The sequence below is a fragment of the Dicentrarchus labrax genome, unplaced genomic scaffold, assembly GCF_905237075.1.
Source record: "Dicentrarchus labrax unplaced genomic scaffold, dlabrax2021, whole genome shotgun sequence".
In the NCBI taxonomy this organism is placed as follows: domain Eukaryota; kingdom Metazoa; phylum Chordata; class Actinopteri; family Moronidae; genus Dicentrarchus; species Dicentrarchus labrax.
The window spans coordinates 2,868,844-2,887,014 of NW_026136706.1; the positions used below are offsets into that span (position 1 = coordinate 2,868,844).

Below are 18,171 nucleotides of genomic sequence, written 5' to 3' on the forward strand. Positions count from 1 at the left end.
TAAATAACTGAACTTTGGCACAGACTGAAAATGACCCCAGGTGTCTCCAGTGATCTGGGGTCAGATTACTGTGCCGACAGTACTGCGGTGCATTAAGCTTATTGCGTGTGTCTCTCAGTGGCTGCGTGATAAAACCCATGTACCAACAAACTGTACGGACGACAACTAATCCACAACGCGAGGTCACACTACTGAAAATATCCAGCAAGCCAAATATGTGGTCACGTTGGAGACGACTGTGGACATATGACGGCCTTTAGCTCGTGTTTCTAGAGTTACGTGTTGTTACGAACACGTTAGGAATTGTTAAAATGTGATATTTCTTAAAGGGAGTTTGGTGCAGGGAGCTTTTAGTTGGATTCAAACTGCTGATATGGATCATTGTTAACGTTTAGTCTCCACTACAGAAACACTAGCTGACTGCTGAAGGCCGATCGGGTTGTCTGACGTCGACTGCTGTTAGTTATTAGTTTAATAAATGCTTTAATGCTGGGAGTATTGATTACTGACGCTGGCTGATCAGGATCATTATGGTTCCCCTTGGTGTGGGTTTTAAACTCCTGATTAAACATGATGTGCTTGTTATGAACTAGTTATTAAAGATCTTGTAGTGTTTGACCTCCTGCTGCTGATCAGTCACAGTATCCAGATTACAAAGACTGAAAGTTGTGTAATGTGAACTGTACGAAGGTCTGAGGACTCTGTAAGTCCCGTACTGGGTCTGAGGACTCTGTAAGTCCCGTACTGGGTCTGAGGCTTAATGAGCTGCTCTCTTCCTCTTCAGGACATCACGCCGGTCTGCACCCCGTCTCTCCTGGAGAGGAGGAAGTCCATGGTCGTCAACGACGACGACGCAGATGATGAAATCGTCGTCAGGATGCCCGCTGTGGTGAAAGACGAAGAGTGCTCCTCGGAGGAGGAGGAGGAGGAGGAGGAGGAGGGAGAGGAGGAGGAAGGTGAGAAGGAGGAGGAGGAGGAGGAGGACGATGAGGACTCAGAGAGCGAGGACGCCTCTGAAGAGGACGCGGAGGCGGAGTGAAGGTCCTCGCTGTGTGATTGTGGACTGTCGGAGTACAGATGCAAACGTCGGGGTCGCGTGCGGTCTTGGATTTGCGTCGAGAGTCGCGGGCCAGCTTTGAACTGTGTACAGAACTCAGTGTGTCCGTCTGTGTGTGCGAATCACGTTACGTTGGAAAAAGAAGCTCTTACGGAAAAAGACTTGCGGGCGCCGTCGATGGTGCTCGCAACATCGCCATAAAGAGCCCGGTTTACGGGCAGCAACTTCTTCAACATTAATGTGCATTTGAGTCTTTGGAGCGGGCGGTTTTTATTTGCCATGAAGGCTTTAAAGTTGATACAGAAACAGACTTTCTTTCTTTGTCTCACGGCCACAACGGCTACAGAGCGTGGTTGAATTTGTATAATGTAAACTATGATCTATAAAAAATAAATGATGTGAGAAGGTACTCATGAGCTGTCCTTTTAATACACAATATACACAGATAATGAGAGAATATAATCAATAACAAATATCTGTAGAATACACAATACGCAGAATATCCTACAAAATAAAATATTATAAACTATGAAATAGAAATATACAGGGAGGTAAAGAAACTATAAAGCAGAGAGTTTTCTTTTAGAGGTGTTTATAATAAAAGAATAAATGATTTAATTTCAGGGTTGAGATGTTGTGCTTGCTCCCTGTAGATAAACTCTTTGTTAATCTTAATAAAACTTCTCTTCCTACTATAAATCAGTGCTTCTCAATCTGGGGTTCGGGGAGCCCCGGGAGTTTTTTAGGGGGTCCAAATGGGGAATATTTTAAATGAAAAGACTAGAACAGCGCTCCCATTAAACCTTTTTAATGTTGCCACGTGGTCGTAAACACACACACACACACACACACACACATATTGATCACAGGTTACAGAGTCACAGCTCAAATTAATGCAAATACTAAATAAACCAAATTAAATCTCTTTCAAACCTTTGAGGATAATGGTGTCGAGGAAGTGTGTCCAATACGTCTCCTGCTGGAGGTTTCTGTCCCTCTTCCCGCCTCCTCCTGACACCTTCACAGTGTTCCTTTGTATACAGTGTGTTTACTGTGTGCTGGTTTAATCACATGTATCAATATTTGCTTCCTAAAAGAAGATATCTGAGTTAGTAATAAATCGTTTTCCTTCCAAATGGCCACAACAGATCATTCAATTAATGTTTTTTAACACGTTATTTTTCAATTTTGATCTAAATGAATGTGTTTTCTTTGTGGTAGACGGACACTTTTTAGGGGTTTATAATCTGTACATCGTAGTTTAACGTGTTTTGTTTCTTGTTGTTTTTGCTGAATGTGTGTCGGCCATATTTCTGTACATCGAGTGCAACGTATAAAAAACATACCTGGTCAATAAAAGTGATTCTGACTTTGTTTTGTTTTATCTCTCTCTGTGTGTGCAACAGTTTCAGTACAATGGAAATCAATCAATCAGACTTTATTTGTATTGCACTTTAATAAGTGAGGAAACACTGGAGGCAGAATAAGAAAAAGAGGGAAGGGATGTGCTACATAAAACTCAGTCAGAGGTACAAATAGATAAAGTAATAAAACATTAAAATGTAGAAATAAATACACAAAGTAAACAGTAATATAAAGATTATAATAAAACAGATTAATAAAAACATTGATTATGTTGATTATGCTCAAACTGATGAAACCACATTTTCATCTGGATATATACATTTATTTTATTCTCTTTTATGTTATTTCATGAACTTTATATTTTTCTGTCTGCAGCAGGAAGGAACTAAAAACTTTTAATTTTGTTAATGTTTTTTTAATGTTATTATCTTTGTATAACTATGAATACATTTCCTTAATAATCATAATAATAATAATGATAATAATGATAATAATTTAATTAATAGATAAACAAAGTAACAAAACAGATAAAAATGTATAAATAGAAAAAAGCGACTAAATGGATAAATAATAATAGTAATAATAACAATAGATAAAATAACAAAACAGATTTAAATGTGTAAAAAAAAACAATAAAACAAATAATAAAAATAAGAATAGATTTGAATATCTTATTATTATAATAATAATAATACTAGATAAACTAATAATACTGTATAAATAGAAAAAAGCTATACAACAGATTAATAATAATACTACTAATAATATATCTATTATAATAGATACTGTAATATTAATAATAGATAAACAAACGAATAAGGATTAAAATGTATAAATACTAAAAGATAAAACAGATAAATAATAATAATAATAATAATAATAATAGATAAACAGATAAACACATTGAAAAAGATAAAACAGATAAATAATAATAATAATAATAATAGATAAACAGATAAACAAATAGAAAAAGATAAAACAGAAAATTAATAATAATAATAATAATAATAATAGATAAACAGATAAACACATTGAAAAAGATAAAACAGATAAATAATAATAATAATAATAATAATAATAATATATCTATTATAATAGATACTGTAATATTAATAATAGATAAACAAACGAATAAGGATTAAAATGTATAAATAGTAAAAGATAAAACAGATAAATAATAATAATAATAATAATAATAATAATAATAATAATATAGATAAACAGATAAACCAATAGAAAAAGATAAAACAGATAAATAATAATAATAATAATAATAATAATAATAATAGATAAACAGATAAACACATTGAAAAAGATAAAACAGATAAATAATAATAATAATAATAATAATAATAATAATAATATAGATAAACAGATAAACAGATAAATAATAATATTAACAAATAAATAAGGAAATGAAAATCAATTAAACTGATCAGAACCCAGCCGCGCAGACTCAGTGTGTCCACCAGGGGTCGCCAGATGTTGACTTATACACACCGACATCTTTTTTTTTTTTTTTTTTTGTGCATTGCCATGCGACAGTTTTCCAAGTGCCAACATCATCCCTGGAACCACTGCGCATGCGCACGACGATCCCATTCTTGTCCTGCAGGCAGAATTCCGGGTGGAGAGAGAGAGAGAGAGAGAGAGAGAGAGAGAGAGAGAGAGAGAGAGGGAGAGAGAGAGAGAGAGAGGGAGGGAGAGAGAGAGAGAGAGAAAGGGAGACAGACAGAGGAGGATTGTGAGGCCGTGGAGCTGAGTATTTACACCGAGAAACACGAGCTGTGAGTCGGACCCAGCTCCGGCGGGATATGGTGAGTAAGAACCGGGCTGACGAGGCTCCGTTTCCCGCCGCGGAGACACATTTGATCCTCTTTTGTTTCTGCCTGAGAGAGGCTAACAGAGGAGGGCTAGCATTAGCTTTATATACCCCCCCCTCCTCCCTCCCTCCCTCCCTCCCTGCCCTTACACACCTACAGTCTGCCCCAGTGCTGGAGGCAGGGGGGGCAGGTGGGAAAGGTTAGGCTGTTTTATAGATAGAAACAAAAGGAAAGTGATGTGTCATGGCCACCGGGGGGGCTGTCAGGGATGTTCAAAGGCTAGCTGGAGCTAATGCTGTAAAGGAAAAAGGTGTGTGTGTGTGTGTGTGTGTGTGTGTGTGCGCTGTAAAGCAATCTAAAGCTGTGAAGCAATCTAAAGCTGTAAAGCAATCTAAAGCTGTAAAGCAATCTAAAGCTGCTCTATAATCGTGTAGTTGTTGCATTTTAAAGCTGCAGTAGGTGAAATATTTTTTTGTCCTATTTGCTTCGAACTTTCGTTATATTCTGATGTTAGCCTGCGAGACGGATAATGTCGGAAAAAATTCGGTGCCTCTGAGTCGTTCTAGTGCTCCTAACGGCGTTTGTAGGAATCCACCCGGGGCCCGAACAGAAGCAACCAATCAGAGCCGGGACAGACAGTGGATTGGTGAGCGTCATTCCCAGGTCGTCTTCAAGCATCCAATCCAAAGTGTCTTTATATCTTTCTCTGCTCTGATTGGTTGTTTTCGTTCGGGCCCGGTGGATTCTTGTAAACGCCGTTGGGAGCACTGGAACGAGCCACAGGGACCCGATTTTTTTCACACGTTATCGGTCTAATGTTGTATTATCAGGATATAATGAAAGTTTGAGTAAATATAACAAATATTTTAATTAAAATTACCTACTGCAGCTTTAATAGCTTAAATTTAACTGTTAATACATTTATTTGATGTAATACTTTAATAAGACAATAACAGAGACGGCAATAAATAACAATATCAGTAAAAAAAAACTACTATAGTTAGGGATGAATGATAATTATCGGGGGCAGATAAATAATCGGTATCTATAATGGGAAATGTATATTATTGTTAATGATCGGGATAATTAAATGTGCATACACAGTGAAATACAATACAAATACAATAATATAAAACTATTTGTATCAATCCCTGCCTTTATTTGAAACAGGCCTTTATATGAGACAGGCCTTTAATTCCCTTTTTGCACAATTATAGTAACGATAATTATTAGTTTTACTATGAAATTGATTGTTTATGAATATTACTTGTATAAATATTAGGCTACGTAATAACATATCAATTACGGATCGTACATTACGATTATTTGATACTTTGGTGTTTATACTTTCCATAAAATAACCGGAAGGATTAAATTGTGGAGAATCAAACTTTATTTTTTATTCCTAAAGTTATATTTGTGTAGTCGATCTCAGCCGCGCAAAACTCATTGAAACGGGCGACCCAGTGGGTTTTTAAGAGGTTTTATACATCCGAAGCCTCTATTTGAGACCTGCCTCTAATTGGGACCCTGCTTTTAATTTGAACTTTTATCTCTTTTTTTGTCTGCTAACTTTATTTAACAGTTTTTAACCAGAAGTTGATATATTAAAGGTCCAGTGTGTAACAATCAGGGGGATCTATTGTCACCAATAGAATATAAATCTACACACTGGCCCTTTAAATTATAGGAAAACTGTCCTAATGGATGAAAAAGTTTACTTCTTTATACAAAAAAATTATAATACAATAGTTTTTAATGTTTTCTTACCACCCTAATATTTATCTGTACTGTCGCTGCTAAATAAACTAGCAAATAAATCGGTTAGCAACTTACATCACTTCTTATTTCAACATGTTTTGCAGTAATCAGGAGAAAGTATTCCGGCTCATAGTCCGGTCCATCTGCTTCAAGGTTTGATTTTCCACATCTGATCGAGGCTGTTTAAGGAATTCCTCTCGGGTAGATAATCCTGTCGAGCAAACAAAACACGGCGGCGAGGTTCTTGTGTGTCGTTTATCTGCTGCTGGAGCTCAGACCCGGTGTTTCCCCGGCTGTAGTGGGTTGGGAAGTACCCTGAAGCACTGTGGCCAGAAGTATTCGGACGGCCCGTGTGCGAGTGTTGCTCATCTCATTCCAGAAGCATGAGCGTTCATCTGCTGCAGTTATAATAACAGCTTCAGCTCTTCTGGTTGGACCTTTATCACCAGATTTATGGACCTGGCTGCGGAGGTTTGGCTGGTCCGGTTCATCCTAAAGGTGCTGGATGGGGTTTAGGTCAGGGCTCAAGTGTGAACGCCGCTTTAAAGCCCTAAAATTCGACATTACGGCCGTTAAACTGCGGTAAGTTTAGACCCATCCATAGCAGGAAACAATGGCTGCTTCCTGAGATCATAAACTCATCAGGAAACTGTTTACTGAGCTCATAAGTCGGCTCATTTCTCCATAAGACTCAATACTATTGGTTTCCCTTTCACCGACCCAGAAGCTGCCTCCGCTAATTATATACTATCAGTGGTTCGGGGCCAGTCTAGTTCTTGGCTGGCTTCGTGCACAGAGACATTGTCGGACAGGAAAAAGATTTCATTTGATTATCTGATTAGTTTATCAAGAGAGAGATCATCTATTTTGCTAATCAATTTACATTTAAGCAATTTTTTCAAAGAATAATGCCAAATATAATCAGATTTCAGCGCCCAGAATATGGAAGATTTGCGGCTTTTCTTTGCTTCATATGATAGTTTGAACATTAGACCATTAAGAAATGATTGATTCTGACTGATTTCTGATGATAGGCCGATGAATCCATAATGAAAACAACCGTAAGATGCAGCAGTGTGATTCCCTTTTTGGCCACATTTATGAGCTAAAACACTCAAACTGAAGCTCAGAAGTCTGAACTGTACCACGAATCACGTAATAATGAAGTGACTCTGCTCTGTTTGTTTGTGTCTGCTCCTGTAGGGCTCTCCAGGGCAGATCCCGGGACAAGACATGGAGCTCTAAGCTAGCCCTCTCCATCCTCTCTCCATTTGTTGCCTTGCTCGCCAAACCCCCACGTCTTCTACCCCTGCTATAGCGGTTTGGCTCAGACTCCTCTGAGAGAAGAAGACAGAGGGGGGAAAGAAAGAAAAGTGGGAGGGAGTAGTAAACTTTCCCCAGCTGCTGTCCAGACACACACATGCTGCATTGCTGCCATTCCCCAAGCCCTGCTCCATCCATCCCTAGGGCACGGCCACTAGCTTTCTAGCACAAAAGGCAAGGCCTGTCCTCGGGGATAAAAATACAAACTGTGTATACACTCTTCCTCCCTTTTGCTTAGCTGTCATTCCCGAGTCAGAGGAGGTTTGTTTTTTTATCCGAGGTCGGGATGACGGAGCCCAGCATGGAGAACTGCCTGGCCCAGGTCCTGCAGAAGGACATGGGTCGACGGCTGCAGGTGGGGCAGGAGATCATTGATTACATTTTGGACAAGGAGAAGTCCCACGACCTGGAGCAGGATCAGACGGCGCTGGACAAGATGATCGACGGCATCGCCAGCTCCTGGGTCAACTCCAGCAACTTCAAGGTAAAAGTCCGCTGACGAGGCGCTAAAACAGAATGGATTATGGGTATCGAGGTGTGGGCAGGTTTCCACGCCACCTACCTGCACCCACGCTGGTTTAAGGCTTTACTGTAACCAAATAGCTTCGTGATTCCCCATTTGTATTCTCTCTGGCTCAGTTTCATCCTCAATTAACAGATTTGCTGTAATTTGACCCTTCCTTTGGGTCTCTGAAAACAAAAAAAGGTTCACTCGGGTCAATCGGAGCGCAGAGCGAAAAGGGGCGGGGCTTAGGAAGGGTAAACTGTGGTTTTGCCTTCAGTTTAGAAATGGTCTGTTTGTGCTCGTTGAGCTTTGAGTTGATGTTTGAGATAAATGAGATAATGTGAGTTATCGGTCAGTACAAACGGAGGCTGAACGCTGACGCCTGTGCAGGAATCTCTTGTTTCTTCTCTGTGTTTAAACTTCTCTTCCACGTCTTTGTGCAGCCGTAGAAACGCCTCCTTTTTCTACTTTTGTTGAAGGAGGAATTTTCTGTTTGTTGTGCAGCAAAAAGCATAATAGTCCATTATTGTTTCCCCCCCCCCGTTCACCATTGAGCCGGCTCGCATTCTTCTCCTGTGATTGATTGTTGCTTTTATTTTGGAGTTCAATGTAGGGCACAGTTTTTATCATCTGACCCTGAATTGTGATTACATGAGCGGGTTTATTCAGCGCCCTCAACCACAGGTTTGCGTTCACCCTGCCACGACTGTGAGAGCACATTGTTTACCGAAATAAAAGCTCTGATTTCATGTCGGGATACGCTGCTTTTGCTCCATGTGGGCCTGAAAATGTCAGAGATATATCTGCCTGAACAAAGCCGAGCCTGCCCTCCGTGCCCTACATACTGCACCTCCGCCACGACGGGGAAAAGGCTTTTTTTAAGTCCATTTTTCTCTCCTGCAGCCTCTGTTGTGTGTGTGTGTGTGTGTGTTTGCTGCAAATTACAATGTGTGTTTTTTTTTTTGCTCCGAGAGGTCTGGCACATGCCTGAGAGAAATGGTGATGCGAGGCCAGAGAGGGAGAGTTTGAGGTTAGGATACGGAGCAAGAGAGGTTTAATTGGATGTGACCTGGTTATAGCTGAAGGTACCAACCTCCCGACATTGTGCTAACTCAAGTCTGGCTCTATATTGTATGAATCCTTCTGTTTTCACTACTTAAATACAGTATCCTGGTGCATTCTGGGTGCTAAAAAGCTTGTGGATCTTCAGTGAGTCAGTCTGTCAACCTGTCAGAAGCAGGTGATGATGTTTCCTCTTTTTTTTTTAAGCTCTTCTTTTTACAGTCAGTGTTGTTAGCTCAGCAGAGGCAGTGTCCTCAGCACAGGGCTCGCTGATCACTTGGCAACTAATGTGGAAACTATTTAGTTTGAGAGAGAGAGAGAGAGAGAGAGAGAGAGGGGGTGATGGATTCATTTGCCATAAATGGAGCTTTGGGCGGATGCCTCTAATACAGAGCAACTGTTTAAAGAAAGAGCTTTACAGTGTTTTACACCCTCCCAACCTAAACGTACCTCTTCTGTTTGGATAACAAACATTAGACCATGCTGGTGAGTCTGAAGTCAAATGTAGGTGAACCCTGAACATCTGGACATTTTAGAGAGTAGTTTTTCAGTCATGGAAACACCTGGAAATTGATTAAACTGATCCTGGTTTGTATTTTAGCCCCTGACTCAGATTGTAAACCTGTGTGTGTGTGTGTGTGTGTGTGTATTTTGTTTAAAAGCTCCACTGTTTGTGGGATAAACTGACACTTTAAAGCGGGTTTTACCAGATATTCTCATATCTCCATGCAGCCAGGGTGCCAACCACAGGGCAGCCCGGCAGAGCTTGGAGCTCCTCTTAATGAGACGTGAGCTCCCCTGAAAGCATGATTTGTGAAATTTTGGGAGGTCTCTAAAATACAGACAACATCAGCCCCTCTGGGATTTTCTTTCCAGTCTAAAATGTCTGCTTTCAGGGCAGCCGTCTAGAAAATTACGATGCATGTTCTGATGTTTTTAAGCTTTTTTTGCCATAAAATTGCAGGAGAAAGTGAAATAATTCATTAAAAACTGAAGGTCAGTGTGAGACTTTAACACTAGAAACGAGGAAGCGAATTCGGTGACGTGTGACTCGACGTTTAGAGCAGGAAAGTTGGGGTGATTGCTGTGTGCTAGTTTAGCCGTGCATTTGAATTATTTGCATAGTCATCTTTATGGATTATGTGTAAACTACTACGTGGTATAGTTCTTACACTGCATACAGCATTCATTTCATAGTTGCTGTGGTTGATATATAATAATACCTCCACAGTGATGTTAGAAGAGGAATTTTCTGTAAAATACTTGATTTAATGTAGTGAAATAGCAGCTTTTATGTCCTGTATTGTGAAGAAAAACTCCTGGAAAATGTCCTGGAAAGGCCCTGGAAAAGGATTGTCAGTACAGTTGAGTTTGGGTCACTACTGAAGGAGAAAAACAGCACATTTGTCCCTTTTTGTGCACATTTGGGGCATTATTGTTTGTCATATGAAGGTTTTAGGAAGTTCCAGGCTTTGTGAGGTTACTCAGGCATTACATTGTGTTTGCATATCTTAAGTAACTTTTGTTTGGTTAGTATCAGCTGTGCTATCTGTCACAGTGCCTGATTCAGCAAACCTGTTATTGTGCAATTGAGACGATAATGTAGGATTTCATTCTTTCATTTGAATTGTGAGTTGAGTGAATCATTACATCCCTGGTTGTTAACTATTTTGATAATCGATTACTTGTTTTTAGTAGTTTTTTAAGGGAAAAAAATCTCCAGATTTTCTGATTTGAGCTTCTCAAATTTAAATATTTTGAGTTTTTTTTTTTCGTCTATGACAACCTGAAGCTTCACAGGCTTTCTTTATTTTAAAGGGTGGGGAAAAAAGAAGCTTTCTTTGAAGGAAACTAAATTAAATTATTATTTAAGATCTAAACAACCAATAAAACAAATAAAAACAAACACAACTGATAGAACAATGAGAAGAAAACACTGAATCCGTCAGAAAAGAAGCTTATTAAGTCTGTATGATTGTTAAAAAATAAAAATAATACATAATATAGACAGAGAATTGTACAAAAAGTCCCTAAAAATATCAGGTGATATCAACTGATCTTTGATCAATATTCACAGGAAATAATCTGCTCATAATTCATCCAAATCTCTGATTTTACACAGACTTCCTGCAGTTACTGAGTTCACTGTTTGGATTCATTGTTCAGTTTATCAGCTGTTCTCTACTGTTAGTGTTGTTATTGAATATAATATGAATAATCTATAAAATACAGTCAGTTTACTCTGATAGAAAAAGGGTTGGAAACCAGTGCTGTATGACAGTTTGTGGACAAAACAAGATGTTTGAGGACGTTAACTTGGGCTTTATGGAACAATAATCAACATTTTCCACCATTTTCTGACATTTTATGGATGAAACAACTAATCAATTAATCAAGAAAATTATTAATAGGTAATGATAATAACTACTTGCAGCCCTAGGAGATGTGTTCACCCTGGGAAATTCAAATCTTTAGGGATGCACGATAATTATTATATTATATTATATTATATTATATTTATAGGCTTCATGTTCTTTGTCTGTGAAGTTTCTGATGGAAAAATAAATAATGAAGAGTCAGAACTGTTGTTGCAGGTTATGAACTTGTTTTTAAAACGCAAAAAAATGTGAAATTATCGGTTGTTTTATCGAGTGAAGAAATATCTTTATTGTGCATCCCCACAAATCCTCCATGTATTTGTAAATCTGAGGAAGAATAACCAGGTTACTCTCCTGCAGCCGATGTATAAAACGAGTCATCACAAACTGAAATTGGGCACACTTTGTGATCAGCAGCGTCTTCTTAAAGGAGCACACACACACACACACACACACACACACACACACACCGCCACTGATTGCTGTTGCCAGGCTATTCTGACTGTTTCTAAATAGAGCGATTTAATGATTCATGCTCGTGCAATTTCAAATGAAAAGAGTCATGTGTTCCCGTACATGGACACCTCTCGATCGGTGACAGTTGTCATTTTCCTTCCTGCGTGTCCCGATTATCTTCAGGGTGTGTCGGGTCAGCACAGCAGCCACATCCCAGCTGAGGGTTCGGCTTGCTAAATCACCTAACCAAACCTGTGCCGGGCTGAGCGAGGAGGTGTGGCGCTGTGAGGGGAAGCATGTTTTACCACACAGACGCACCTTGAGTTCACTGCAGTGGTTGTGGAGATAATCGTCAGTGTGTGGATCGAACTGAGTCTGGTGTGTGTTTCTGGGCGTATCTGCTGTCAGCTGAATGCACAACCCTGCTCGACATATGAACCCCCCCCCCACACACACACACACACACACACACACACACACACCCTCCCGGCTGCTCTATAATTGGTGGTTCATCCTGTCCTGTGACCACGCCCAGTATCCCATGAGCACTTGTGTGTGTGTGATCGCATTCGGCACACTTCTGAGTCACATGTCTCTTTTTTTGGTTTTTAAATTTGCAGTTTACATTTCATTATTTATTATTTTCCCCCGATAGGGAAAGAAAAAAGCTTCAGTAACCATGCCAACGGCAATGACGGGCTCAAGGATTTCAAGCACTTTTTCAAGGACAATTTAGTTCAAAACAAAAGGGGCCAATAACTGTTGTAGAAGAAGTTTAATCCAGCACAATTATACAAAGACTTGGATGGTTTTCCAGGAATCCTACCTGTCCTGGAAAACCTGGAAATGTAGAGACTAGTTTTCCAGGTCATGGAAGCACCTGGAAATTGAAATAAAATGACCAAATATCCTGGATTTTTTTAAATTGTATTTTAGCTTGTGTTGTGGCAAAGTTAATGTTACAGTTTGAAGAAATCTGAAATCAATAGACCTTTTTCACTGCAGCCATTTTGACATGCAGTAGTAGGGTAAACACAGGTGTTGGCAGTGATGCTTTTTAAGGTTCTGATCCATTCAGGTCAAACAAGGGCTCACTGGAAAGGCTCTGCTACACTAAATGGAACAAATCCTTAAGTAGTATCATTGGTAACACCTGTGTTTACCCTACTTTATGTCAAAATGGCTGCTGCGAGAAAGGTCTAAACACGAAACGTCCCATAAACGATGAGCACTGTTTGTGAGCCAGTGCTGTCCCGGATTGTCGAGGAAAACTCCTGGAAAGGTCCTGGAAAGGTCCTGGAAAATGATTTCTTAGAAAAGAGTGGGAACCCTGTTTTCCTTAATTAGATGACAGTAGAAATTTAAGGGCAGACATCAATCTGGATTCATCAGGATGAAGATTTGACATTAATATAGACCCAAATACAAGACTTTGATGTATTATTGTTATTTTTTTTAAATTAAATTATGCAAATTAGGTAATATATCATTAAATATGTGTTTTATGTTGGAAAATTGTTTTTCTTTTCACATGAAATTAAAAAAGACATGAAGAAAGCCTCTGATCATTAATCGGCAGTAGTATTCGTGCACATTATTCCCCAAAAAACATAAAGCACCGCGTCCTTGAGCCGTACTTTTAGTCCAATAACGGAAAACTAACAAAAACAAAGCTTCCTCTCGCCCTGATTCAAAGTTCACGCTTTGATTTTAACACAATGTGATTTGGGCATTCAGAGAATTTTAATTAGAACGAGCTCACGGCGAGAAAACACCGCGAGAAAGAAATAAATCTGACATTTGATGGACACTTTTATTCGAAGCCCCCTCCTGAGTGACGATTGTTTTCAGCAGAGTGCTGCAGGACCACGAAACCTTCACTCCCCCCCCCATCCCTCTTTTTTTCACACCTTTGCTGCCTCCAGGAGACCAGTTAGTTTCTTTGTCAGTAACCATCCATCACGTTGCCTCTCACTTCCATCATATTCCTCCTCCCCCCCCCAGCGTGGAACTGAGGCCCCCGGGAGCCCGAGCGGGTTTACTGACTGAATCAATGAAGGATGGCAGGGCCGGTTTCCGGGCTGACGAGCCTCGAAGCGATCGCTCAGACAACCTGGTGCCACCTGTAATGTTGTTGTCAGCCGTGTGTGTGTGTGTGTGTGTGTGTGTGTGTGTGTGTGTGTGTGTGTGTGTGTGTGTGTGTGTGTGTGTGTGACGAGGACCACCAGTACTAATACTGACTCAAATTCTGTCACACTGCCGAAGAAAGCTGAGTTCAGTGACGGCATCTTCACTCTTATCTTACCTATCTAATGTTTCAAAGCCAATAGTTGACTAGTTGCAGGTTTTATGATATTAATTTAATGATTATAATCTCAATATTTTGAACGGCGACCTATTAGATGCTAACAGAAACAGCGGTAACTGGCTCCTCTTCCTCCGTTTCCTTCCTCTCCTGTCGCTGCCTGAACCCACCAGAGTCTTCATCCCCAGAGTCAGAGTCCTGGTCGGAGCCGCTGGACATCAGCCGGCCTCCGTCGGTCCATCCTGCTCCGGTTCTGTCCCTCATACATGCCCTGCTTCTACGCTAGTACCTCCCCGTCCTTCCAGCTCTCAGTCCGGGTACAGACAGCCAATAGGGCGGCTAACTACCGAACAGCAGCTAGTGCAGTGCTAAGAGACTTCCTGTGTTACAAGAGAAGACAGTCCTCTGATACTTTGGTGCGTCGCAGGTGGCAGCTCTGCAGAATTGACTCCAGATTTGCATCCTCGGCTCCTGACCACCAGCTACCAGTCATTTATTTTCATTCTGCTTGCTAACTCCAAGCACCAGGCCTGTGTTCACTTTAATTTCAGATCCACAGATGCCTTGGGAACCTAACATGACCACCCCTGGCTCTCCTGGGGTTCCAGTCAGCTCAGCTTTAAGTGTTTGTGAAATGTGTCCCAGCTTGTGTTTCTCAGACTCAGGGTAGAGGACTGCTGCTGTCCTTCGGGGAGCCATTCAGTGGCTTTGAAAGTCTTTTTCTTCTGCTGCTAATTACTGTGTTACAGGGTTCCCACAGGCCCTGGAAAACCTGGACATTTAGACGCTAGTTTCTCGAGGCATGGAAACACCTGGAAATTGATTAAAATGACCAAATATCCTGGAAATAATCTTATGTTGTCCTGGAAATGTTTTATTATATTAGGAGACGTGAAGTGGACTTTCACTGATCTTTTCTGTATCTATAAAGTTTAAAATGAACAATTTAATTTACTTCACAGAAAATCAGTGGAAAAGTTATTGGCCTGATGTGTACTCTCAACCCCCTGTGAAGCTTTTTTATGGTACATTGGTGACATTATGTGATTATCTGACATCAAAATGAACAGACGTACATAAAGAAAAATATAAAACAGTCTAAAAGCTGGAATTTGTAGGGTCAGTGTGGGGTATGGTAAAAAGAAATAAAATGATATATAACATTAATATATTTACATATAGTGTGTTGCAGATAGTGTTTCAGTTTTATACTAAATTAAACCAGAAAAACAAGGAGAACAGTTTTCAGTCTCTTCAACCAGAACAAACTCCCCAAGTTCCATCTTAAACCATCCTGGAGGAGGAGGAGAAATGTTCTTTAAAACCGCCTTTAAACAGTGAAATTAAAGTACTTTCTTGAAGATACTCGTTCTCCTCTGAGGCTCTTCTCCCAGCTTCTTCGTCTGTGCCACGGCGACCATTTTGTAATCCTAATTGGGAAAGGGTAGCACCCTCTACTACCTGTCGCCTCGTGATGCCTCAATGAGGGCAATGAGGACGCCAGGAGACGAGCAAAATGGTGGTAGATTATATGACCGTTTGGGAGCAAGTGCTGTCCTGTATTGTTGAGAAAACACCTGGAAAATGTCCTGGAAAGGTCCTGGAAAATGATTTCTTAAAAAGAGTGGGAACCCTGTGTTTCCTGTTGAGTTGTATATAGGATAATAATGCTGTTATCTGGTGCACATGTGTTATATAAGAAGTGTGGGTCCAAAACTTTGGGTTTCTTCCTCATAAACAAATCTCAGTTGTGAGTCTCATGTGATTTATATTTCAGGCTTTTTGGAACTGAAGTTGCACGTTGCGCTGCAGCACGTTGCTCTCTCTCTCTGGGGGGAAATAAAATGAGAATAGACACTTGAAGTCGCAGCCTTGTGTTCGCGGCTGCAGGGAGGACTGACCAGCTGACCTCATCAAAGACTGGACGGGTGGTTCGTCGTGCGGTGCTCGAACGCTCCAGGGTGCAGCTGAACGACATCTCTTTGAAGTTGTACTCGTAAAAAGGCCGTCTCGCCCGCCCTGCAGGGGGAATTTGATGTCCCGACAGGATATTGTACGGCAAATAATGCGGCCCGTTTGCCTCTGGCGACATTTTAAGTGTTTTACTCTCAGTGGTGCTAAAATGTGAGTCGGATACCTGAGACGGGCCGAAGTAATGTTCAGTATTTAAGACCGTCATTGAGGGAAAAGGTTAATTTTAGCCACGCTTTGTCTTCTGTTTTCTCTTTGTAGGGATCACGTTTTATTGTCCCCGATCCGCATCCGAGTCCTTTAATATCGGGCATCTGCCGACACTGACTCACCATATTTTTTACAAGCTGCTTTAACTAACTACTGCAGACGCCTCTTCAGAAATATGAATGTTTTTATGATTCTTATCTACCAGGTAAATGTTTTCCTCAATCTAGAAGCACCAGATAAAAAGTTGTCGACAGCCTTTCTTGTCAATTCTCCATCAATATAATCCATAAAGATAAACTGTGGTGGTCTGTTTCACACATTATCTGTATGCGTTCACAGTGTGAGTCTGTGTGCACTGAGCATGCCCGTACGCCAGGTAAAACCTCAAGGTCCACCTCCTGAGGGGAAGCAGTCATTTCAGCGTGAAGGGAGGACTTTGGAGCCTTGGCGTGGTTAAATTTTAATCCTAAACCACGTTAACTTTGTGAACCCGTGGAGAGCAGAGATTTGTGCACAGCTCAGGGGAAAATCTGCACCGATGAAGGGAAGCCTTCTAGATGATGCCGCTGTGACATTTGGCTGATTTACCAAACATAAAAGACGTGTGTGTGTGTGTGTGTGTGTGTGCAGTGTGTTGTGAATGAAGCAGTTACTCATGCTTTGGATTGGCTGTTGTGTGATATAATATTGATATAGATTGTAAAATGAAACTAGGTTGTTTCTGTTGTTCAGGTTCTGGTAACTGGTTTCATTTTCAGTCTGTTCTAAGTCAGTAAATAAATACCAATTGTTAGATTTGTTGGGCTCTCATATCAAACAGCAATGTCCAAAACTCTCAGGTTTATATATCTAAACAGCAAACATGTATGTGTCTGTCAGTGTTTGCGCTGAATGTCACTCTGAATATTGTTTCTTAGATATTAATCTAACATTCACGCTGACCTCCTACCTGTAATAATCAGTACTAGGCTTACTGCCTGCTTGGGAGCAAGTGCTGTCCTGTATTGTCAATAAAAACTCCTGGAAAAGGATTTATTAAAAAGAGAAGGAACCCTGTTTAAGGTTGTTGTTACTGTCTGTGTGGAAATCTGATGTTTTTACATCATAAATGATGAAGAAAGGCAATAAAACGTGAGGTATGCTGATATTGATTGGCTGACCTGCATGTATCTGATGGAGGAAACAGGAAATACATTTCACTCAGTCTTCAACTCCTGATATTGAAATGTAAGAGGCAGTAAAGTCTTACATTAGCAGTCCCGTTTCAAGCAAATAGTAGCGATAGCTAATTAGCCGAGCTGTGCAGACTATAGCTGTACATACAGTGTGTGTAACGACGGCGGAGCCAGCCTGGCAGCAGGGCTGCACCATGATGTAACTGACGCTGCAGTGGATAGAGAGGGAGGAGCAGAGAGGAAGAGGAAGAGGAGGAGGAGTGCAGACAGTGTAGTGATGGACCTCCTGCTGATGCTCGGTGTTAAAGCGCCCAGCACCTGGATCCACACCAACCGGCTCCTCCGTCGGTGCTCCTTGTTTTTATCTGTTCATATGATCGGTCTCCTCTATTTTTAACCTGTGTGAAACTTTGTTATCTCTCTGCTCTGCTGGCCTATTTAGAGATTGCTCTGTGTAGAAGATGATCCCTTTGTATGTCACCACCACTGCCACCACCATTGTCACCAGCAGCAGCAGTAAATCTCCGGCTGACCTCTCTCCCTCCGCCGCCACCGCCACCATCGCTGCCAGTAAAAATGTGCCCAGTGCCGTAATCTGCTCTCTTACTTAATCTGCTCAACTCAAGGATTTTTTCCTCTCTTTTTCTGAGATAAGCTAGGAGCTCGGTGTGTGTGTGTGTGTGTGTGGCAAGGTCCCTGCATACCATTTAAATTCAGCAGTTTTATACAAATATGCATTCGCAACACATTTGTAAACAAATCAGCATTTTTGTTATAAAA

General features: G+C 40.6%; 2 protein-coding genes and 1 non-coding gene across 3 annotated transcripts in view; all 3 read left to right on the forward strand.

Moving 5' to 3' along the window:
• nifk (nucleolar protein interacting with the FHA domain of MKI67) overlaps positions 1-2,431 on the forward strand; it is a 6,443-nt gene extending 4,012 nt beyond the window's left edge. Inside the window, exon 6 of the mRNA XM_051402989.1 lies at positions 785-2,431. Within this exon, the coding sequence (XP_051258949.1) occupies positions 785-1,039 (255 nt within the window). The 3' untranslated portion in view covers positions 1,040-2,431. The remainder of the gene's footprint in view (positions 1-784) is intronic.
• LOC127366244 (small nucleolar RNA ACA64) lies at positions 20-151 on the forward strand. The gene has a single exon (XR_007885308.1). It is a non-coding gene; the product is annotated as a small nucleolar RNA ACA64 (small nucleolar RNA).
• A 1,658-nt stretch (positions 2,432-4,089) lies between the features above and the next one.
• Positions 4,090-18,171, forward strand: part of clasp1a (cytoplasmic linker associated protein 1a) — an 87,810-nt gene continuing 73,728 nt past the window's right edge. The window contains exons 1-2 of the mRNA XM_051403020.1: positions 4,090-4,239; positions 7,210-7,813. Of these exons, the coding sequence (XP_051258980.1) occupies positions 7,616-7,813 (198 nt within the window). The 5' untranslated portion in view covers positions 4,090-4,239; positions 7,210-7,615. The remainder of the gene's footprint in view (positions 4,240-7,209; positions 7,814-18,171) is intronic.